Source organism: Cinclus cinclus, chromosome 5, assembly GCF_963662255.1.
Source record: "Cinclus cinclus chromosome 5, bCinCin1.1, whole genome shotgun sequence".
Lineage (NCBI taxonomy): Eukaryota > Metazoa > Chordata > Aves > Passeriformes > Cinclidae > Cinclus > Cinclus cinclus.
Window position 1 is genome coordinate 43,775,924 of NC_085050.1, and position 24,867 is coordinate 43,800,790.

At 35.5% G+C, this 24,867-nt stretch overlaps 1 protein-coding gene across 2 annotated transcripts in view; it reads left to right on the plus strand.

The window, feature by feature from the left end:
* The window catches only part of FBXW7 (F-box and WD repeat domain containing 7), a 104,106-nt gene that overhangs the window by 19,389 nt on the left and 59,850 nt on the right, over positions 1-24,867 (plus strand). The window contains exon 1 of one of the 2 annotated variants that reach the window (XM_062492907.1): positions 4,145-4,291. The exons of the other annotated variant lie outside the window; for it this stretch is intronic. Coding sequence (XP_062348891.1) covers positions 4,145-4,291 — 147 coding nt within the window. Of the gene's footprint in view, positions 1-4,144; positions 4,292-24,867 lie in introns of those variants that run through there. 2 annotated transcript variants of the gene reach the window in all.

Genomic DNA, 24,867 nt, shown 5'->3' on the forward strand with positions numbered 1-24,867 from the left:
CCATTTGAGGGCAGCTGTTCACTGATGTTAAGAATGGTGGAGCCCCTGTCTAGTGTTCTGCTATCTGCATTTCAGTTTTTCTGTACTTGCAAATTCTTCATTTAGGTCTCTCTAGGTTGTGTACTGCTCCACCACCATATTAAAATGTTGTGATTTTGGTTTTTTTCCCAGTAATGTTAATATGCAAAACAACTCTAGAAGAAAACTCTGGGAAGTTTTCATGAACTGTTTTTTTGTGTTGGGATAATTTCACAAATCTATATCTTAAAATTATGGCCTTCCTGAGTTCAGTATACTGAATGAACTAGCTAATTTTGAAACAGTTGCTTCCTGGTAAACAGATCCTAAAAAGCTGACTTTGAATTACTCCGACTGAAAGGTATAAAGATTATTGCTGTTTTGTACACGCTTTCATTTTACAGGCATGTCTTCACTGGCCTGTCCAAAAAGAAACAGGAGTCTTCTGGATTCTTATGTTTACAGTTGAAAGTTCATGACAGCCTTAACTTGAGGTTAAGAATACTAGTTTTTCAGGCACTTTCATGTTATTTCATTTCAAATGTGATCTGATTAAAAGGAGGCAGGCACTTGAAAAGAGCACCATTGGAAATCAGTCCAACTGTATTTAGAAACAGAATGTTAGAAAAATGCATTACAAGGCATTAAAGCTCAAATTTTCATATTATCACATTTGTCAGGTTTATACATGTTCTCATCCCATATAATGAAAAAGTACACTCTTTTACAGATAAAAGCAGTAGGGTGGCTGTTTAAGCTTTACATTTGAAGCTTATATTAGAATTATATTGATAATCTATATGTATAGTACAAATATAAAAATAAATGTTACCTACAATATGCAATGTATTTCTGACACTTCTGGGATAGTCGGCCTTGACTGTTTTTGTCTTCTCTCTTGCTGCTTAAATTGGACTGCATTTTGTTTTCTGGTTTCACTTATTAAAATTTTATAACTTTCCAGCATTAGCCTGCGACCTTTAAACATTACTGTAAGACAGTGACACTTACAGTCAGCAATGTGTAGCAAATACAAGACTAAAAACTGGAGTGATGATAAGTGGAAGTAAAATTGGGACAAGATCTCATTTGCTAATGCATGTCTTTTTTTTCTGGGAGACAGCAATAAAAAAACCGGGGGGGGGGGGGGGGAAGACACAGGTAAAAACTAAAGTTTTTTTCTTATTGCTGTGGAAAAGTGTGAAATCTAGCTCTGTGATTTCACATTGGGCAAAAAAAAGTGCCTTATTTTGCCATGGCTTTATCCACTAAAAGGGGACTACACTAATTACAAACATTGTACGACTGGGACTTTCTCTCAAACCGCAAATGAAGAAGGGCCGACAATCCTGACTTTTGTGTTTTCAGTGTGAGAATCACCTGTGACTAGAACTGGCATGGTGAGCAGTCCTTGGAGAATGCAATACTAGAGTCTTGTTTACTCCCCAGTTGTATGTAAATCTGTAAATGGCCCAAGTTATGTTCCTATTTTGCACGCATGTTATGAGCTAATATTTTTTTAAAAAGGTGGGGAGTAAGTCTGTGAAGTAGTAAGATGCCAGGCTCTTGTATCAGCCAATAACAGCTGGTGGTCTGGCACACTGTTGAATTCTTTCAGCAATTGTGCAATGAAATACTCTTAAAACTGAGTTTTGTTTAGCAGTTTCTCTTAGTGAGCACAGACAATTCTGTATGCAACTAAACTACATACTGAGTATTTATTAAAGAAGAAAGTAAGGCTTGCTTTATACAGAATGTTCTATCTGATCCTGATCTGATCTTAAGTTATATTTATATAATTATATTTTATATTACATTTTGGTAAATTTCACACATTGTTGGAACAATTCAGATGGTGACTAAAACATTAATAAAAAATGGAAAACTGTTCTGTTGCTTCTTTTTGGGTGATACATCAATAGGGTATGTGAGTTAGTCTCTTTATAGCTTTTGGTTCTGTTCTTCACTTTAGTTATTCAAAGTAAAAAGAAAAGGCTGTTCTTTTCCCTCTTTGGAGTACTTCGGTGTAATTTTCTTATTTGAATAAAACTGAGATTCTGAGACACTTATTCTGAAGCATTCCAGTCAAGTGAAAGCCTAGTACTTGTGTAAAATATGAAATAGTTCAGAATGAGGTTATAAAGTAATGCTGTTAGTGTTGTGTGCAGGCTAACGGTAAACAGTTCCTTGGAGTTTTAGCTGGAAGTATAAACCAGGAAATGTAAAGAGTCTTTTAAAAGAAAATGGGTATCTAAATGTGCTTTCAAATAACATCTGAATGGGATGCAAGAATAGAATAAAACCAGTCATTTGTGGAAGAAAACACCGTGCTACCCAGCATTCTGTCACAGCTTTTCTGTATGCAGCATCTGTAAAGAAATAAGGATTGTCATGTTTGTCTGTGAAAAATACTGTGTTATGAGTAGGTGCTTACTGTAATGTATTTGCACACTCAATGAAATGTTAGGGATATTTGTATTTTTTCTTTTTTTTTTTCCTATTTAAAACTTTCCAAATGCAAATGCTTGGTCAGGGAGGTCCTCAGTATGCAAATGAGACATGCTTACAGCTTGGTTTTCTGAAGGGGAAACAAAGGACTAAGTGGAAATGCTAATACAGTCATATTTTAATGCAGTCTTTTGTCAAGTTACATTGTTGTGCTCCAAGCATTAAAGTATTTCTCCACTTCCTCTTTTGCCCTCACATGATTATACAGTTAATTATCTTTGCTGGTTTGTGCATAAAGAGACTTGTACGATTTCTTAATGATCATTTATTCACTGTGCTTTGGACTGTACTGACTCTGTGCAAGAGCTTTGATGGTCTTCTACATCTCTTATCAGCAGCTTCATAAGATATTTTCATAGGCTTTTGTTTCTTGCCACTTAGTTTTCCTCAAAAATATTTTCAAAATATGAATATGTTTTTAAGAAACGTGTCCAAGTACAGACACCAGAAGGGGATTGTGGGAACATATGGAGACATATTAGGAAAGCTAATCTGATCAAGAAATTATTTAAAATGGAAGTAAACTAATTGTGGAAAATATGAGTAGTAGACATAGCTTTGTAGGTTCGTTCAGTGGAGTAAGAACTTTTTTCCTGAAAAATGGGCCTTGGGTTTGTTGCTAAGGGCAGGCAGACCTCTTCCCATATCCTTTAAGAGATGCTATGTTCTTGGAGGAAGAGTCCTCATACTTCCACTGGTGTGATGGATAGGCCTGAGCAAACTGGTACCCAAACTCGTGGGAAATGAGTTGGCCAGAAGAGGGAAAACTACTGTACCATTGCATCCTTAGAGCAAAAGCCAATCAGATGGTGCTTCCCTGCAGGGAGAGAGGAAGAGGTGCAGACTGGAGTACCTGTACAAAAGTAAGAAAGGCCAGTGGGAAGGAATTAAAAATCACTATATAGCATCTACTTTTATTAAATGAGCTAGTTTTGTAATTTTTAGGAGACACTAATTTTTTTTCAAATTTTAAAAATCCATTTTTATTCCTTTTTAAACTTTTGGACAATATATTACCTTTTTAGAGACCATGGTTGAGAAAGAGCTAAGTCCAGATCAGTTTTTTATTTAATTGTATTGACAGTTTGGAAGAAATCTGCTCTGGGAGTGATATAATTGATCGTGCAGCAGCACTGTTATCCTCTGAAAGTTGCAATCTCCTTCTGTAAGAGTAATACCAGCTTGTTAAAACAAACAAAAAAAAATTAAAAGAAAATTCTTCCTTTAAAATGAAGATGTAAGTGACTGTGCTTATTAGAAATCCAGGCAGTCAAGATTTTCTTCTTTTTCAGTCTGCAGATCCCTTTTTGGAGAAAGGCACTACTAACATTGCAGGGGAGGTCCACCAGCTGTTTGACTGACAGGAGCAGTCTGCCTGCCCCTTGGTGGTTTAATTCCTGTCTATACTAGGATAGCTTGCACTTCACTGAGCAGCAGACAGGTCAGGACACTTGGCAGGAGAAGGTTTAGAGACAAAGGCAGCAGGCTCTGGGGAGCTGAATCACCAGTTTGAAACTTAAAGAAACAAAACAAAATAAAAAAGTCATGCAACTTTAAAGCAAAGATTTTAGCAATGTTCTTGCAGTGTTAGTAGACTGGACAAAGTAGGAACGATAAAATGTCCAAACCTGGGAAAACTGCCATCAGCCATGGCTTGGTTCCTGTTGATCTTAAAAGTGCCAAAGAACCTCTACCACACCAAACTGTGATGAAGATATTTAGCATCAGCATCATTGCACAGGGCTTGCCCTTCTGCCATAGGCGGGTAAGTGTAAAAGTCTTTAAAACTGTATTTTCATCACTTGGATTGGAGCTCAGTGCTTTGTCATGGTGCATTCATTCCATGAGGAAGTACTTATGTGTGTTACTCATGAGGAAGTACTTATGTGTATTCACTCAGGGTGCCATAGAGGAGCTCTTTGGTAATTTATTTCATCAATTCTTGTGCTTTAATTTAATTAAATTCTGTATGTATTGTCCAAGCTGTTACTCATTTAAAGGAACATGTCAGTGATTCTCTTAGAGCTGTAAACTGTGTAGGTGGAAACAAATGCTGTACTAAACGTGTGCACTCATAAATGTGTTTTTTGCTGTTATTCAGTCTTTCTGATCATGAAAATAGTTTGGATTATAATTCACTGAACTCAGCTCTGAATTGTAGTGGCATATGTGACCTGTTGGATATTAAATTAGAAAATTTAGGAATGTTAAACTAATCAATATTTAAACATTTTTAGTAAGAATTATTGAAATACGATTTTAGTACTTTTATAACTCAGTAAAGAAGATAATATTTTTTGCTGTTACATAAAATAAAAATAGCATGTTACTATGTGGAGGTTGCAATATGGTTTATATATAGACAATCCTAGCCTGACAAGCTATCACGGGTCTAATACTACAGCTTCAGGAACTATATTAATTAAAATACATTATATGAGTTTTCTCTTGCTGCTGAATAAATAGTGTTTCAGTTTATCGATGCAAGTTTTAAAAATCTAGCTCACCTTTTTTAAATATGCTGGCTTTCTTTGAATGTCAACTTACCACTTTTTAGCAAACTTGGTTTACACAGACAAAATGTAAATTTGACAAGATCATCCTGGAAGGTTTGATTTTTTTGTACTATGTTGTTTGGAATATCTTAAAATGTTTCTTATATGTAAAAGATACATGGCATGCATTGAAGGGGGTGACTTAACGTCAGTCTACAACAATGCAAAATTTAGAACACATATATATAGATACACACACAACTGTTCAATACTGGATCATGTGCATTTCAGAAAAGTATTTTTTCTGAAATTCGATATTATGCATATGTGTTTCTTGAACATAGAATAGGAACATTTCATAATATTGAAAATGATAAAGTAAGTTTCTGTATTTTAATAGAGTATTTTTAGTTTTGTTATATGATTTGGAACTGTTTGTTTGAAAGTAAGCATTTGGAATATGTTTGGATAGTTTCATTTCCTTTGTCTTGGAAAAAAAAAAAGTAGACAGTGAAGGGGATGAGTTTAGTAGATATACTTCAGAAGTATTTTCATGCCTATTGTCCTGGTTTGAAAGACAGGTGTTTGCTAAGGAAAGCAGAAGCCTCCCTTTGAACTGAAAAATGTGATCCTTCCTTCCTACAGATTATTATGGTTTTGAAATTAAGGGCACTCTCAGGCAAAGATATGGGGATAGGAATAACAGTTCTTTACTAGTACAACTAACAAGACAAACAAGAACAACAGCTATGAAATTAGCTACAAACAGAACAGTAACTCAGTCCCAGTGTTTTTTGGCTGCAGGCACCTTTTCCCTGAGCTGCAGTTCCCGGTGCTGGGGGCGGGCGGGTCCCGCAGAGCTGCAGGAGGGCTGGGGGTGATGGCAGAGCTGTCCCAGGGGGAGAGAGAGAGATGGAGAGAGAGCCCTCTGCTCACGGTGTCGGTCCTGATGCTCAGCAGAGTGCTGGATGGTGGCAGATTACAGCAAGGAGGCAGCAGTGCAGGGTCTGACAGCAGTGAGGATGACTCCCGGCGCTGAGATGGCAGGGATAGGATGAAGGTGGAGATCGTCCTTCTCGTCCAAACTCCAAGGGGGAAAACGGGGCAAGCCAGAGCGTTCCGCTTCCTCTTCTGGATGTTTGAATCTCGTGGGGTTTCCCTCTTCTCTCCCCTCTCTCTTGCCACCAGGGCCTAGTCAACAGGTATCTTAGCATGACAATGGGGAAAATTCCACAGAGGGAAAAGGGAAAGAACCAACCCCCAACACCTATATAAGTATGGTGTACTTTTGGAACTTGAATGCCGATGTGTAATATGTGTATTTTCTGTAATGAGAAATATGATCATACGTTAATTTATCACAGGTGCAAAAAAACCCCAAAACAACCTTGCCAAAATTGAAGGTAGTTTTATCAAGATTTTGCACTGTTCCAGAATAACCAGAAGTATTTCATTTGTTCTGTCCTATACCCCACTCAGTCAGTCAGTTTAATGTTTTAGTTCTAGGAGGAGAAAGGTGTTCAGCATCTACTTTTCTTTTAGCATTAGAACTAAGGAGAAGATTTAGTAAATGTATGTTTTACCAGTTAAGCTTTCGTCAGTCTATTTATCTTGTATTCTGATATTCTCAGTATGATGGTTTGTGATAGTGGAAAACATGAGAGTTCCACCTTTAGTCCCATGCCTTTCAACAGGCAAAGCCTGGACGTAGTCCAAAGCCTGGACAGTTACCATATGTGGTTCCTTCCATGCTAATGCGCAGAGGTTGCATACAAGATCTACATGTTGAAAAAAATCTAATAGTAAAACCTAATCTAATTCTTCATATCAACAGAGGAGAGAGTCAATACTTGTGTTTTCTAGATTTATTCTTTTAGTATAACATAAACATAACAACGAAAAAGGTATTTTTATGAAAAACAGGAGTTTTGACACAAAGTCTTTACTTCATGCAACTTCTAGTTTTATTTATTTAAACATCTACTTTTCATTTAATAAGTAATGCATCAAATGATTTAGTACTTAATATTCAGAGCTAAGTTTGATGTGCTTTAGAACATGAGCTACCATTTTCTTCCAGGTTATTGATTTGGTAATATGTGAATGTCACTTGGTTTTGGGCAAGTTCATGATTGGCCCATTTAGACATTGATCTGACTTTAATAGTGACCTTTTCCTTGTTTGAACTCATTTCTTCCTCTCCTTAGTTGTGTATCAGACCTAACAAAACATTGTAAAAATGTGTTCTGTGATCCTTAAGAGTAAAAATAAGATCTTTTATGAGTGCTGACAGTTCATAGCTTCTGCATCTTCTGCATTGGTTATACTGGGCTTCTCTCAAGAAGTGCACTATAAATGGTCACAGGACTTAGCAGTTTGCCCTTTTGCATTTTGTCCTTTTGCTCAAGTAGTTATAACACTTGTCTTCAATACCACTAATCTGAATCCAGTTAAAAACAGTGTTGCTTAGCATTCTTTGTGTAGCACTTGAGGATAACTTTAGTGCACAGTTATAAAAGTCCTGTACTTACGCAGTAAACCTGTGTATTCCTACAAAACTGTCAAGGGAAACATAGATGCAGTATCACCAGACGTAGTCAGCTGTGGTCCTCTTTAGCCTTTGGCACATCTTTTGTAAGCACCGGAGCAGATTTTGCAGTATAAAGTGAAAAAGCAATTAATATCTTTTAGCTGATACGCAGTACCAGCTCTATCAGATATAATTTAGCTCTTTTGTGTGATGTAACTGTAGCTGATAATTGAACATACAGCATAGTCACGTATATCACACATGTTCCAAAATCAAGTGCCGCATTTTTTTTATCATAGTAAATGATTCCAGAAATAATTGCAGACCAAAAAAATTGGTCTCTTTATTAAGTATGCAGTTTTTACTTTGTAATGCTCTTAAACCACTAACAAAAGTATTTTTCCTTCTGAAGTTTTGTAATTCTCAGCTCTTTGAAAAGCTGTTTAACAAATAGACTTATTCCCTCTTTATTTTTCCAAGGTTTTTTTTTCCCTGAAATTTCTCTTGAATTGTCTTGAAATATCCTCTTGAAGTTTGCTGTATAACAATTTCATCACATTGAATGGGTGTCTTTTAAGAAGTGCTAGTAAGCTGGAGAATTTGTGAGAGTGACTTGTTCACTTGCAGTGTTCCTTCATTTCAAGTGGATTAAAGTAGCACTGAGTTGTTATAAAACAGGGGTTTCAGTGTGCACCCTGTGGTATTCCAAGCTGGAAAAATCAAGGTAATAAATGTATTCATTTTCAGTGCCTGTAATCTCATAAACACCAAAGATTCTGTTGTACTCAATGATTTTATGAGAACAGTTTTCCTGTATGTGTGTCTATTTCACCCTTAAAATACATCCAACCAAATTTTGGCAATTTGTCAGCTTAGTTCATCAATGAAATGCTTCTGCCTGTAGAAAATATTTGTATGTTAAGTGAAGACAAGGTAAAGCATTTGAAGCATTGTTTTTTACCAGCCTGCATGCTTCGTGTAAAAGAACATCCACTGATCTTACACATTTGTGGAGTAGGGCACTTGGAAGGAAACTGCAGTTCCTTTTCCTTCCTCCAGTTGACAGGTATGCTAGTAGTATATTTAAAACACTGATGTGACTTATGGATGAACAGCTTCACTTATTTGGACTTGTTTCTTTATCTCTTAATTTCTGTGTTAAAATAACTAAATCAGTCTTTTCACTCTCCCTCAAATCTATGTATGGGTTTGTGCCAGCCGTTCAACCATTCATTGTCCATCCATAACAAATGTAGGCCTGAAGTTTTCCACAATAAATCATATTTCTTGCTTGAATACAGCACTTGATTTCATGGATGACAGTAAGAAGTTACTTAATGAACAAAAGACTGTTTAGCTTTCTCTGAAATTATATGTCTTCCCTGTTAGACTTCCCTGTACTGCAGATGACTTTGGATAAGGTTCTGGATAATGTAAAAAAGCACTAATCTATTTGCCCCTTAAATAAAAGATAAGTAATTTCCCTCAGAATTTCTCACCATTTGGTAAGAAGAGACTGACAGAAGAACATAAAGAAAAAATGATGTGAAAGTGTGCATTTGTGTGTGCATATATAATGTATATGTGTACAGTTTTCTAATGTAAAACTAAAGGTAGCCTTCAGAGTCTGTCACTGGACAAATCAGAGCACTCCCAAATGCTTGTGTCTTCTACAAGAGAATTTTTGTTTCTGGACTTGGTGGCAGGGAACTTAAATTATGACGTCTGGTGTTAAGATGTCTCTTTGAATGGCTGTCAGAAATAGCTTTCTTTCAATGCTGTTTTAGCCTTTACTTCAATTTCTCTTGATTTTGTTAGAAAACTTGTCAGAGAAGTACAGATGATGGACTGATCAGTTGATACTTAACAGGAAAGGAAGTTTGTTCTTGACCTGTGTTTATTTTTCATAAAGGGGTGTGTCCATTGCTCTGGATTTCCAAGTATTCACAATAAAGCCTGTCTTCTAGATATTTTACTTTTTGTTGTTAAATTCATAATTTATAGTGGGATTTTTTTCTTGTTTTTATTATTTTTGGTGTTTCAGTTTTGGAAAATCTGGAGTAAACCAGAAATACTTCAAAAGCTTAGTAGAAGGAAGTTAAATGAAAAGGAAAATGGTTTTGAGTGGAAAGGAAGCAATACTGACTAGATACAGAAATGAGGAAGGCTCAGTCTTCTGTAACATTCTGCCTAGAGGGTCATGCCTTTAGAAGATAAATGGTCTTGGATAATTAACTTTGTCTTCTTTTTTTCTTTTCTTTTTTACATACATGCAGTGTGTCTACTCTGAATCTGCTTTTCCCCATGCCTTCATCTACTCTCACAAGAGAAAGAAATGTTTTTCATGTGTGAGGTGGTAGCCTTGAAGAAAGAGCAATATGTTACGAGAGTCTAAAAATTATCTTCTACACCCTTTTTATGCTTCTTTCTGCAATATTCTCATTTTTTTTTGCAAACAAACTTACACTGTACTGTACTTGAGAGGGAATAATACAGGTTTTACAGAAGTGGAAAGTGTACAGACCCTCAATTGTCTGGTCAGCTCAAGGTGGGGTGATTCAACCTGGCTCAGCTGTAGTGTCCCGTGATCTCCCTGGCAATGCTCACCAATTCTACCAAGCCTTAATGAAATCTGTCTTTTAAACCGTGCCTACAGTCAGATGTAGCCAGTTTTTATGGCTTTGTGGAATGAAATACAGGTAGAAATAGGTTTCTCTCTAACCCTGCCTTTCTCTGGGGTGTTAGAGAAGCTCTGGGCTTAAGATAGCCATTTGTAGGAGGAAGCACTGTTTACTGTTCAAACAGCTGTTCCCTGTATCCCATGGAAAGAATAAAATTGGTAGCTAACCTGTGCATATCTAGTCCAGCCTGGTGTAGTGGGTCATAAACAGCTGGACAACTTGCTTGAGTTTTTGTTGTTTGGTTGGGGGTGGGTATGTTAGTTTGTTTTCAAACCTGCAGTGCAACACATGTCATAGCACTCCCAAAAACTGCTTTTCCAGAGTATTCTGGGATCCTCTGTCACCATACTGGCTCTTAGAGAAACACTGTTGTTTAAATTGTTTTACCTATCTGGCCAAGATAGAAGCAGCAATTGGAAACTCATTTATATTTAACACTAACTAAAATTATTTTTTTTTTTGAGATTTTGATGCATTTGAAATTTCCATTTCCTCTTGCAATGAGCAGTGCTGTCTGTTATGGACTGCAGGAGTGCAGATGTTAAAAGTACACTATGATGATTCTGCAGCCAGACCCTTCCCTTCAGGAGGTGTTAGAAGAAAGGTTTCCTCTGGGATTTTGCTCCTTTATGCCCAAATGTTTAGATGTCTTTAGAAGCTTTTATTGTTATGGTCTCATTCAAACATGCTGGGTTAACTTTGGAAAAAGTCTTTACTTGCTTCAAGTCCATCTGTTTTGTTGTCTCAAACTGTGGAGGTTAGAACATCCAGCAGAAGAGGGAATGGAAGACAACAGTGATGCCATAAACTGACCCAGCTGCCTCTTTGGTGATTGATCGTGCTAAAAGGGAACTCATGAAATGTGTAGTTAAATAGTTAGTGATTGCTTTGAAACCTAATTGCTTTAACTATGAATCTCCCTTTTCTCTTTTTGCAGTCCCTTCTATCACTAGGTAAATGCTTTTTGTCCTTCTGCAGCAAATGAAGGTACTTTAATTTCCTGAACAGTTCTTTTTCAGGTATGGGGGAAGAATCCTTTGTGATGAAAATATTGTGCTGCTCTGTTACGACTATCATTAGTACAGAAACACAGAGGGCAAATTATTTTAAACTGATGATTTCTGTTCCAGTGTTCCCCAGATTTTGAGTGGAAGTCAAACTGAACTAGAATGACACTCAGACAAGTCATAGGCAGGGTTGTAGCCTTGATACCTTGCTCTTGGATCTCTGCCACTTACCACAACCAATTGGCTGTCATTCTTTATGTGATGTCAGTGAATGATGATTTTGTCAGTTTGAATAACTCCACTCCTCAGAGCAACAATCCCATCTCATTCCTAGACTCACTGCTCAGCCTGTGTTTTTCTTTCAAACTCCATCTATGGCTCCGGTCTACTCTACCTCACCCTCCCTTCACCTAGTTTTAGACTGGTAATTCTGCTTTCTCCCTACAGCTTCTCACTGATACTCACATTCTGTTAAAAGTGGGCCTCTTTATTTACCATGTTTGAAAATACAGTTTTTCACAGGAAGAACAGCAGTGTCTTTCTAAATGCTGCTCAGGTATTTTTATAATGTTACTCATCTTTTTGAAAAGGCAAAAAAAAGAAAGAAAAAGCCTGGAATTGACATGACTTTTCCCTTTATATATTTATTTTTATTCAAGGAACCCTGTACTTTTAATTTGTTATGTTCCTTAAAGTATGTTTTGAGTAACTAGTTTGATTGTCAAATTTCTTGGTAAGAGGCTTGAGATGGTTGCGTATCATTTGTGTGGTCATGTATAGTTCGATCACATTTCAGAAAAATGTCTCTAGTTACTTGCTTCTCACACGGACATGATTTTAATACTGAAAGATACAATCTATGAAGTAGAGCAATGATTCTTCTTTAAAGATCAAATAATAGTTAAAACCTGTAGTGCATTTTTGATGCACTACAAATATTTATGCTTGTGAAAAAGAAGTGCTTCTTGTATATGTCATATGAAAACATTGATGCTGTGCAAGAAGGCAGTGCAATAAACCTGTTTTAAATAATTCTGCTGCTACTGTAACACTTGGAAGTAATAGGCAAGTAAGATTTGTGTGTGGTGTTTTTAATTTGTTTTGTAGATCATATTCTAATATATTGAAGGACAGCCAAAATTCTGCTAACCCTAAACTAATTGACAAAGCAAGAAGGAGATTAAGTTAAAATAACATAAATGATGCTAGAAATCTAAATACATTCTTCTACAAATGTTCTTCCCTTATGAATTCTCTATGTGTAGCAGTACTTCCTTAGCCCAGCTTAGTTTACATGTTGTATCAAAGGCATTCATAAACCTTGATAAATACTAATGTAGTCAACTTATTCATTAGCTAGGGAAACTTTCTTTTTTCCAGGAAATTATATAATAATGTAGCAAAGGTAGTAAAATTTTGTGTTTTGTTTGCTTCTTTCTCTCCTGTTTCAGATGGCTCATTATTTCTGATAGTTTCTAAGTTTGTATGTGGTGCATGGCTTTGCACATGCAAGGTAGTAAATAGAGTTTTATTTGTAAATTGTGAAAAAGAGGCAACTTTGGAAGATGCAGGTAGGTAAAAAACTTTTTAAATGAATCTATAATACGTAAACACAAGGAAATTAGAGACCAGATGTTTTAATATATGATGTTTTATTATATGTTTTAAGATGTTTTAATATGTTCTAAATTCCTGTGGAATTTCTAAAATTTCATTTTTAGATTTGTAATATAGCTAGTGTACAATGATAGTAAGCAGTTGCAGCATATTGATCCTAGATGGAATAATGTGAGATCTTTCCTCATGATTTAGATGCCCCCATTTATGTATAGAGACATGGTTTTAAAAAGCACAGTTTTATTTGCAAACATTTTTATTAATAATATAATATAATATAATATAATATAATATAATATAGTATACTGTAATATAATACTCTGATATACTGTATGCAAAATTGTCCCTGCACAGAGAGTTTACTGCTTGTAGGGATGAAAGACAGAAGATGAAATAAGAAAAGAGACAGGATGTGTTTTTAGCTGCTGCAAGCAGAAAACTGTTCATGGTTCATAGGCCAGGAACCTGTAGGTGATACCATACTGGTGTTTCTCTAAGGATACTCTCCCAACAGCATTTTACTTTTTAAAAATTGGAAAAGAACATCATAGAAAGTACACAGAGGTACATTTGGAGTACCAATGTTTGGGTATTCACTACTATATTTAAACAGTTAAGATTTTGTTGCTTTAAGACAATCTGCATGGTGCAGTGTTTCGTAAGTACAAAAGGCAGTCTCTTCCAAAGCATGCTGCTATTAATAAACCCTAACACAAGATTACTTCTCATGATAACAGCAGCAGCTGGCAAGAATGTTTGCAATTTTAACATATTTACAGCATTGCTACATTCCATCTTGCATTTCTCCTGTGGTACGTTCTTAGTGAAATTTCAGACTGAATTCTTACCATGAATTTCTTCATGGCCTCACAGTCTTCCCTTTTGCCTTCCCTTCTCCAAATCCTGTCTATATACCAAGCTGTCAAACAGGTCCTCTACTGTCTAGTGTCTATTCTGCCCACACAGTTTTTATAGATCATCTCTCTTTTTCTTTCCTGCCTCTTTACACCCACAGTGCTCCTGTCCTTTACCTCTCTGCTTATCCTGCAAACAGTTCTGGGAACTGTTCTAGTCCTTTCTGCCCACACACCATCTTTAAGAAAACAAAAAATTATCTGTAACTGGCTGTATTTCCTAAGAGAACCAGATAAGCCATCATGCTAAAAAAAAAAAAAAAAAAAAAGAAAATAGCAACTTCTACAACATCCAGAACTTGATTTTAAAAATACATGTGTTTAGCTTTAAGTATAATAAATTCAGAATTAAAATAGTACATGTCAATTAATTTCCACTGCCTACCCTTGCCTTATTATCTCCAGTTGATAAATTCTCACAGTTGGTACTAATTCTCTTCTGTTGAATAGCATTCAGAATAGATGCTTGTGTACCTTTCTGCTTTGGGAGGAATGTTTTTGTTTTAAGCAATAATAAGCTTCTGTTCATTTAATGTATTAGACTTGTGTGCTTGCCACTTACTTGCAATTCCATTCACAGTGATGCAAAAAATAGGTAACAGACAAAAAAACTACTAATACAAATTACAGAAACGAGACTAAATCATCCCTTTAACCTTTGGTAGGATCTTCAGTGTCTGTGCTATTTCTGACTGAGATTCATCTAATGGTATAAAATTGCTTTTCATAGAAATGGTTAGTTTTCTCATCATGTTTGAAATGTCATTCTATGTTGAGGTCACTTTGCACTGTGAAAATTTGACACTAATTGCAGTTAATATCCGGATTTATTAAGGGCACATACATAGGAGTGCTTCTTCACTTTAGAAAGACAATGAGTTAGAATAGCAGCAGCTAATTTGGTTGATGCCTAATTAGTATGAATATTACATGGATTAAAATTGCAAAAGTAGATTGATTTTGGGGATTTGTTTCTTGATATTTTTCAAGACACACCATGCCCCTCCTATATGGGTTAGAGAATGTAACGATTTTGTTAGGATTATTAAATTTAATTATCAGATTAATTTGCTATATGTAAATTTCCTTTAGCTTCTTGTCCACTTCCCTTTTCTTGTTGCATAAAGAGCTGGTCATCATGGGAGAAAACTTCAGTGAGTTGTAGCCATTCCCTCCCAGAAGAAAAGGCAGCTTGAGCTGCTTGGTTCTAAGCTGTGTGAGTGATTGTGGGTACAGCTGTGTGAGATCTGTTGGTACAGCTCAAGTAGCCTTCCAAAAGGCCTGTGGTGCTTTACTGAGAGGAATTTCTTCGGAGCGTCTGGTTAAGAGGGATCATTTTCTGGCACCACCTCCATTAATTACATCTGCTCAACCTGCCTTCCTTGGTTTGCCTTGTACATTCCCATGAAGGGTTGTATCCAGATGCAGCTGTCTTGCAGGCGCAGCACTAAGCCCTGCGCCAGTCTTGAGATTTCTGGGAAGTCATCCAAACTTTTGAGTGGGTGAAGAGGAAATAGTTTCCTGTTCTGAAGTACTGGCCCATTTTAATTTAAGCACACGGGAATGTTTTAAATAGCCGTAAATATTGAATATTATCTGTTTATGGCCATGTTTAGCAGGTCCAGCCTTACTTTTCCTGATTTAGGAAGAGGCCATATCAGAAATGACCTGTTCTTTCTGGTGTGTGGAGAAAGTAAATCTAAGTAAATCTAAAAACATCTAAGACATCCTCAGGGAATTAATTAATTATTGAAAACATGGTGATGAGGAGAGTATGGTGTGCAAACTTTCATGCCCCTGCCCCAGTTTTTCTCTTTCTCTCCTCCTGATACAGAGGCAAACCTGCAATAAAAATTCCCAGTAGTCATTGACTTGTAAAAATACTAAAACCTGTAATTTTCACCTATGGAGTATCTTACTGACTTGTGGGACCTAATTTATAGAAACAAGAAGTGTTGGCAGTGGACACACAGACCATATAAATTACAATTGCTGAAAATTTTCATCTTATTCTTTGGGCTTCAGTAGATATTTAATGCCCCTCCTCCCCTCCCCCCTGACGTTATACGTAGTTACCCAGTCATAATAGATGCTGCAAGTCTAATGAATCTAATCTTTCAAGAGATGTATGTTTCTTTGCTCTCAGCATATTCTGTCTTTTGTGTATGTATGTTGATAGAAAAAATGAAACATGATATTAAGTAATTGGCCCTAAGGCCTTGTATTTTCTCAGTGATTCTAAGATTTGTAATTCAAATTTGCACTACTTAAGCATGAACAATGTTAGTGAGAAATAAACCTTTAAATTGAACTGTTGTCTCTCTGAAGTAACTAATCTTTGTGTTATAAACACAAAAATGTCCTTTTTTTAACCTAGTGTAACAACTGTGTGCATTATGTACAGTATTTGTATATTAATGTATTTGGAAGAACTAAATAGAATCCTTTTTCTTTATAGTGACACAAATTCAACCTCAGTGACGTGAAATGTATGACAATTATTAAAAAATAAAGAAGTACATTATGTAGTAGTTTTGAATGTAGTTTAAACTATTTTCCACTTCAATTTTAATTTCAGATTGCCTGTATGTTTGAGTTTTTCTTCTTTTTCTGCTTTTCCTTCAGAACCATGAAGTCAAGACACCTATTTGTGTGTTTTCATGCAAGCAGTTCCTTGCTGTGAGGCAACATGGGACGCATGCACTTTTTTTGTCCATCATTTGATCTCTCTTTACTAGGAGATTTAATTTCTGCACAGGGTTTTGAGAAATAGTTAATGTTTTTGTGGTATGTGAACATATAGGGAAAGAATTTGGAGTCTTGAGACTAAACTGTTGAAAACTTAAAGAATTGCCTTTTTCCCCCCTTTTAAAGCTTACTAGGAGAGAGGACATAAAACATATGTTGTCTTTGGAGGATCAGTGTGCCAGATATTGGATATGGAATTCCAAAGTGTGTAATGATGTGATCACAAAGATGTTGCCCTGTTAAAAACCTAATATATGCAACCATCTTTATATTTCTAAAAGAATGTCAGCTGCTGCTAAGAAATATGCTAAAAACCTTTCTGAACTTCTGAATTGCTTTGACACTGCTTGTGAACTTCAAGGTCTATTTTTAAAATACAGAATACAATATATAGTTTTCACTCTGTACCACACAATATTATAGCTGGTAGGTAATTGTTTCCTTCTTCCATTCAGAACTGGGGAGTCATAGTATCTCATTATCTAATACTCCTTAATAATAGTCCTCAGAATACATACACGGATACATACATACACGGATGCTCTCCTTTCAGGGCGAGTTTCAAGATTTCCTTCTAGCTTCTTGCCAATAAGTAGCATCAGTGCTGCTTCATAAAACTCTGTTCTAGATTAGGTGTATCTGTTGCAGACATATCAAAAACTGTATCAAACACAAAGATTTTATCTGGCCTCCTTTAGGTGTGCTTTCATTAATGGTTTTCACAAATAGATAGACAAATTGGTACATTTGCTACTATTATACAGCAGAAAAAAGCTTAAGTTAGTTTAATTTATTTTTCTTTCCATTTATATTACCTTATATTCTGACTTTAAAATAACCAGGTAATTATTTTTGTATAAACAAGAGTTCATTTTTAATAGGAAAAATATTAAACGTAAGAAATCCTGAATGTTGTCTCATAACATATTATAAATAAGGAAGCTTGATTTTCCTTATTCAGTCCCTTGCCCCTCATGTCTTGAAAATAATGAAATAAAAAAAATTCTCCCAGCTTATCTTCTGTGTGCATTTTATGTACTGTATACACAAAAGGGGAGACAAGAACCAAGATATAGTTGTAAGCAGTAGCTTCATAAACAAATCTGGAAACTAAGTCAGTCTTGCCTTATGTCCTTCTTTTCCCTGTTTCTTTTACCTTGTGGCTGCTGTCATAGTCTCCAGACTTGGAAACAGCTGCTTCTAAGAAACCCTGTCTTTCCTTGTTTGACTTGGAAAACAAGAGTGGATTTTTTCTGTTAAACTGAAATGGAAAAAATACTTGTGTTGAATGCTGGCCACATGTCTCGTTGCAGCAAGTTAGAAGTTGGAGGTCTCTGAGGTAATACAGACTGTTTAAAGAACTGGACATGTGGGATGTTCAGACTCTCATCCCTGGTCCAGAATGCATCTAGCATCAAGACAAAAGCAGATGAGAGACCGCCACTACATTAAAGTAAAATGTGTTTTCTTTCTTCATTTATGAATGACAATGTTTGTGCTTCAATTTACAGCCATGTTTATTTTCATAAAAATACAAAAATCTCTAAATTTGACTCTTACCTGAAAATAAAATTGAATGTGGGCAGGAGCATTTGATAAGATTGCCCTAAATAATTGGAGAGATTTGTCTTCTACAGATGCAACTTGAGCTGCACTTCTGTGGACTTAATGCAGTGATTTTGTTTTTTTACAGTGGTTGCTTCAAGGAAATGGCATTTTCTGGTTCTGTGGTAGATACTTCAAATTTCAGAGGCTGTTTAGCAATATTGTGGTTATCACGGGATAGAGGAAGCCATGCAGTGACATTCTGGTCCAAGGCTTGTGTCATAGATGCAGCATTGCTTGGTTGGCTACAAATGACATGCGATATACAGAAAGTGAGACTGACGAAAGGTGGAACAGAAAAATGAGTTGCTATAGTACCAAGCAGCCAGAGCTGTATGGCTAAAAATGTGGCTGTTTCTGTATATGCATGTCAGCAAAATAGAATATCTTCATAGTGGTAGAAGATATCAAAGTGGGTTTTTTGTACTCCCAAGGTGACAGTCCCATTTGACAATAACTACACGTCACTTTTAAAAGTGACACTGTACATTATACAGTGAAGTCTCTCGAACAGGAACATATTCTTGAGAAAGAATATATCATGATTTGAGAATACCTTCATTTATTATAAAGAAGACCTGACGCCAAGTGTTGCATAGGCAAACTATGCCATAGTGCCTTTTAAAAATCTTTTGGTTTTGTGCCTTGCTTGTAGAGTCACAGCTGGATTATTTGCACTTATAGGGTTCTGACCTCTAGGTGCCATTAGTTGGATAGAAATAGAATCCCTATTTTTAATCAAAAGCCTTTCAATTAACCCATTATTGAAATCGTTTTTCACAACCTCTTTCATAGAGGAGAAACCCTGAAGAGGTCATGGTGGTTCCCTTGAGACTCAGCTTAATTTCATAGCTCAGAATGTGTTTTAAGGGAAGGATACTCTGGTGAAAGACACTTGTGTAAAAAAATACGTAGTGAGAGGAGAAAATAAAATACATAATGGCCCAAATACTGTCACTAACTGTAATAACTACTTTTCAATATTTATTATGAAACAACTTCAAACTTGTCTTTTAAGTCCCCTTGTTTCTATTTGCATGTAGTCAGAAGAAAAAGCTTGAATTTTGTCTCCCATTGTTACTAGAGAATTCTTTGGATATTATCTATATGGTTGTGGGAAAATGGTTTTCTGCTATACCTAGCATGCCTTTATTTATAATATTTTACATTTTTTTAATATTAGAAGCTACTTCTTGTACCACTTTGTTAGCAAGGGGATGCCTTACCCTGACCTTGGTTAAGAAGCTGTGTAAGAAGTCCTTGTAAAGCTTCATTCTTAAATACATGATGTATGTGTAAACTCACAAAGGCACAGCAAGAATAATGTGGTAAAATCTGATGGGGGATGCTCTAAGTTAAAAAACCAGGAAATCCTCTTTACCATTTTTTGAAGCATGCAAATTGCACTGAGGTTTGAAATTTCTCTGCATAATTTTCCAAAACACAGAGTTCAGATAAATGCTTTGCACCCTTTTTTATAACTGTTGATAGGCCAACTTAATTTTTCTCTTTCTCCTTGATAAGATTATGCTTGTATGTAGATGACTTGAATAGCCTGATTGATAGCGGTTTAGTCCATGAGAAAACTAAATTATGATCATACTCTGTTAAGGTAGGTGGGTTTTTTAGTCTCACCGAGAGAAACATTTGCGATGTTCTTGTGAACTATAGCTTACCTAAAATGTCTCATGGATTTAATAAAGAGCACCTAGAAGCAAGAACTCTGATACAACATTTGTTTATAGAGTTACCATACCAATGTAATGGACAGAACACATTTAGAATATTTTATAATCAAAAGAATTTTGTAATACACATTTTCTACTTATGCTGATCGTATGTACTATATGAACATTTGTAGCACACAAAAGTAATTTGAGCATATTTTTTTTAAATTGCCAATTTTTCCACTCTGCTTCTTTAAAAAATTTATTTGGCCTCTAAAATGTAATGGTTTGTTTTGTGGTCTCGTTGTGTACCCTTTTTCTTTAATAGTGAAAAGTATAATTTTGGATCACAACGGAGTTGAGTAAGGTCCTTGTTATCTTGTACTTCATTTATGCTAATTTGTCATACTGTAGGAAGGGGTAGGAAGAATGACAAATTCTCGTCTTGGCTTGAGAGAGGCTTCAGAATGCATGTGCTAATGATACACTGAGAAATTTGCCTCGTGGAGATATGAGACACCTTCTTTTATTCAATCAGAAATTCCTGACTGACATTCTGGTTAATGCTACCAAAAATAATAACCCATACATCCATCAGAACAATCCATTTAGCATTAAATAACAAGCAAAACAGCAATTGAATTTTAAATTCGAAGAAACAGGATGCTTGGGAGGAAAACTGTGTTCTTTTAAAAGCTGAGGGAATTTATTGGAAGTATGAAGCATCTTAGATGCTCATAAATAATTTCTCATGCTATTAAGAGTTGATTCTGATCAAATCTTTATTGTTCCATTCTTAGATAAAACTTTGTGTCATAGCTAAGTGTATCCATTTTAGTATTTTTTTCGTTAAAGAGAAATGTTATCTGAATTGGTTTTTTTCATCGATTCTCATCCACTGTGTAAACAAGGTGGAAAATTTATATATTTTTAAAATGGGAAGGTCTAAATATGCATATCAAGGAAAAAATAGGTGATTTTCCCACTAAAGTAAAAGTTTGATTTTATTCTGCTTTTCCTCCATTGTATGTATTTTTATTGGGGAGCAAGGGGCTATCCTATAAAAATATTTAGGATATTTGTAGTTTAACATAATTGTTATGTTAATATTCAGTGATTTTTTTTCCCCCCCCCTTACATTATGCAGCTTGTGGTGTTGTTTCTGTAGTGGTTGTTAAGGGGCAGTGTAGTGCTGTAGATAAATCTTCCTCTGTGTTCATCTTTTCAGGCTTTTGTGGAATATCATATTTAAAATGTGGTTGCTTTATCAGTTGTATATATGTGCATTACTTGTAAGAAAGTATGATAATTCTTTTAAGTTAAATAAATATTCTAGAAATATCAGTACAGTTTAGAACATTGTTGTTTGAAATGAATCACTGTTTTCCCCTTGACACTGTTTATGCTCATGAATATAGATATTATTCAATATTTTTTTAAAGACTGTTAGTGTTTAAAGGCTTTCACATGGTGAAAGCACATGAAGATTATGGACAAGTGCTGGCAAACCACAGCTAGATTTGAAATATAAAAGGTATCAACAAAGCAAATTCATTGCAATTTTTGCTTGGTTGGTTTTTTTCACTTTGAGTATTAAAGTACATTTGAAGTACTTGTTCATTGTGAATGACACATTCTATATGAATTAATTTACATCTTCCAGAACTGAAATATTGAGGCTGCCTGATATATTTTTACCCAGTAGAATAAGCTGGTATCCAAAGGAGGCATTCTGTCAATGTCTCTTGATACCACCACTGCAAAGAGAAGGGTCCTAATATTGGCATGTATTCTCTGAAACAAAGAGTATAGGTATAATCCTCAGCTGTAAGGAAGAAAAGTTTAAAAGAAGAAATTCTTCACCTTGAGGGTGGCAGAACACTGAAGTAGGTCTTCCAAAGAAGTTTTGAGAAATGTTCCAGGCCAGTCTGGATGGGACTACAAGCAACCTGATCTAGTGGGTTTCACCTTGTCTGTGGCAAGTGTATTGGAACTAGATGATTTTTTAAATCCTTTCCACTTCAAACCATTCTGTGATTCTGTGCTTATTTCTCATGTCACTGTTTTCTCAACAGAGCCAACATTCACTCCAGTCTTCTCTTATGATTTTTGGTTGTTCTAGCTGGTGTTCTGTCCAAATGCTAGAATAATGAAGATTTTGAGGTTAAACTTTAAAAATAACTAAGTGTAGCTCTGCCAATTTCATTGACAAACTTTTTCTTGCATACTTTGAATATTTTATGTCAGATTGGCGGGTTTTTTCATAGACAACTTCGGGCTTGTTTCTGTGAATGCTTAATTTTGTTTCTAAGTCATAAAATACAGAGTTCCAAGAAATTTTATGTGAAACATGGAAAAAAAAATCTTTCACCATTCCATTTTAAATCATCTCTAGAATAAGTGGGGCTTCCCTTGTTCATTGTTGCTGCTTTAGTGCCCCATGAACATCATCTGAAAAGCTAAATGATGATACTGAGCAGCTGAGGCTCCTTTGAAGGTACCAAGGCATACTTGGGTTAGTGACATAGCAAATAGCACTTCTGCAGTATCATAATCTTTCCTCCTGGAGTGCTGATGAGCTGAAGAAATACATGTTTCTGGAAAGAACAAAAGTAATTCTGACAGTTAAGTTTTCCATCGGTTCAAATATTGTACCTTGCCTCATAATAAACCACTTTAATTTGCTTAGTGTCTTTGAGCTAACAGCTTTAATCTTGGTGCATATTGAACAATTCAGAGAGCAGAATTAAAATAAGAACTGAGTGATAATTGTGCTGAGTTTTAAGTACAAAGAATTATGGGAATCACTGATAATTATAATGACTAATAGTAAGTATATAAACTGAATATTAACACTTTTTTAGCCAGTAAGTAATTTATAGTTAGTTAATCATTAGCTAACATTTTATGCATCTCTGTTGAATATGTCTGTTACCTGTTTTTTCTTTTGACAAAATTGTTATGAGTTCTTTAAAATGCTTAAAAGATGAAAAGTATTTTCATCTTTTCTTCTTCAGGAACAATCAAATTATATGTTCTTTAACCTAAATTCAATAGATTTGACTTACATTAAAATTTTAAATTAGGTAGAGACTTCCTGTGAATGTCAATACTGTTTGTATTTGAATACAAATTTCTTCTCTTTATTACAGGGTTATGATATACATGAGCAATAAAAATATCATCTGTGAATACCATTGTATAGCTAAATGACAAGCTCTTTCATGGCCTGAGAAAATGGCTTTCTCTTTTTGTTTGTGTTTATTCTCTGGTACCAGTGAAAAGAAGCCAGTAACATGGATGATTTGTTCTGTTTAACTCTCTATGTACAATGTATAAAGGTTAAAAGATCACTTTCTTAGGAGCTTCCTTGTGATCAGCTTAGAACTATACTTTTTTTGCCCAGATACAAGGTTTGATTCTTCATTACTTTTAGAAACAATATAGTATTTTTATTGCAGTATATCTTAGTGGATGAATCTTTGAAAAACATCTTACTTGTTGCTAAAGACAAATGTTAGGATGCTGAGGGATTGTAACAGTAAGGCTTTTAAATTAGGAAGTTAAAACCAGCTAACCATATGTATCAGACTTTTGACAGAGCACTTGCTCAGGCAGTGTCAATACACTATCTTTTCCCATGTTTTTGTTCGAAAGTGTTAGGCTCCAATTCTTCAAAAGCAGCAGTAACACGCTAGATGCTGTTGGGAAATGGTGAACAAGAAAAAAAGTCCTGTATTTTCACATCAGCTTTATGTAACTAAACTGCTTGCAGCTTTCACATCTGCCAGTAGACAGATGTGTGTGACTTCAAGTGCAAAAGTGCATGTGCCATTTTAAGACTTTATGCAAACAGTGTGTATCAAATTAGCTAGTTGTATAAACAAATACTCAACTGCATGCCTTGTATGTACATCAGCTGAATGCAGTTACATACAAATTTTTTTTAAAAGCAAGTGTCTGCTTAAAAAGCTTGTTAGTATCTGGAGGGTAGCATGGTTGTCAGCATTTTTTAAAAGTCTTTAAAAATTGATAGACTGAGGGGGCTATTATGCAAAAAGTTAATAGATAGTAGCTAAAGTTAATTGATAGATGCTTCTTGTTGATCCCACATGCTGAAAGTACCAGAGACTGAAGTAAGAGACCGTGTTCTTGTTCTTAAGGATTTTCCCACCCCCAGCCAATGAACAGATTTGTTAATGAATGAAAGACTTTCATTAACAATTTTCCTCCTTTAAAAACTAACTGAACTTGCAAATGATCAGAATAGCATTTGGCATATTATTAGTACAGGACGAGTAAGCTTTAGAAAATGTGAAGAGTTGGTTCATGCAGTTTCAACAAAAGTACTTTAGAATCTGGGCTTTTCTTTGGTAGCCTGTGCCCCTTTGGTCTCTTTTCATTTTCTTGCTGTCTGTGTAGACCGTTTACATTTTTTTCCAAACCTCCCCCCACCCTTGTTCAATAGCTAATCTGCTAAATTCATGCTACAACTGCCTCATTGAGTGGATGCGTTGTTCTGCCCTTTTCATACCAGCTTTGTTACTGTGAAGTATTTTTCAGCTGTATGTGCTCATTATCATACAGCTGGTATTTAGAGGAGGGAGGGAAGCAGGCAGAAGCATTACTGTCTGCAAGTATAAGAAGCTCTTTTGCAAATGGGGTACTGGCAGATGGGACATGTGTTTAAACGGGTTTTGCTGATAGCAGACAGCGTTAAAAATCATTCTGAGAAAGTCTAAGGTCAGCCCCATGAATTCAGGACTTGAGAGGTATTCAGCTTTTGGAAGACCTTTATAGAATATTAATTAACCCAGGTCTATGAACGTGACAAATGGATTGTTTGCAAAAATGTTAAATGCTATCCTGCTGCCCCCACTTTACTGTTCATTTCCTTCAGCATCTCCTGATTTGGTTTGTGGGTTTTTAAAAATAATATAGGATCATATATACTGCATTCATGATCCAGGGCTGTTGCCAAAACAGATGAGTGAACAAACAGAAATATCCCAGAATCATGAAAGGAAAAATAATTTTCCTTTTGATGTTGTTACTGAAATTTGCATTATGTACAATT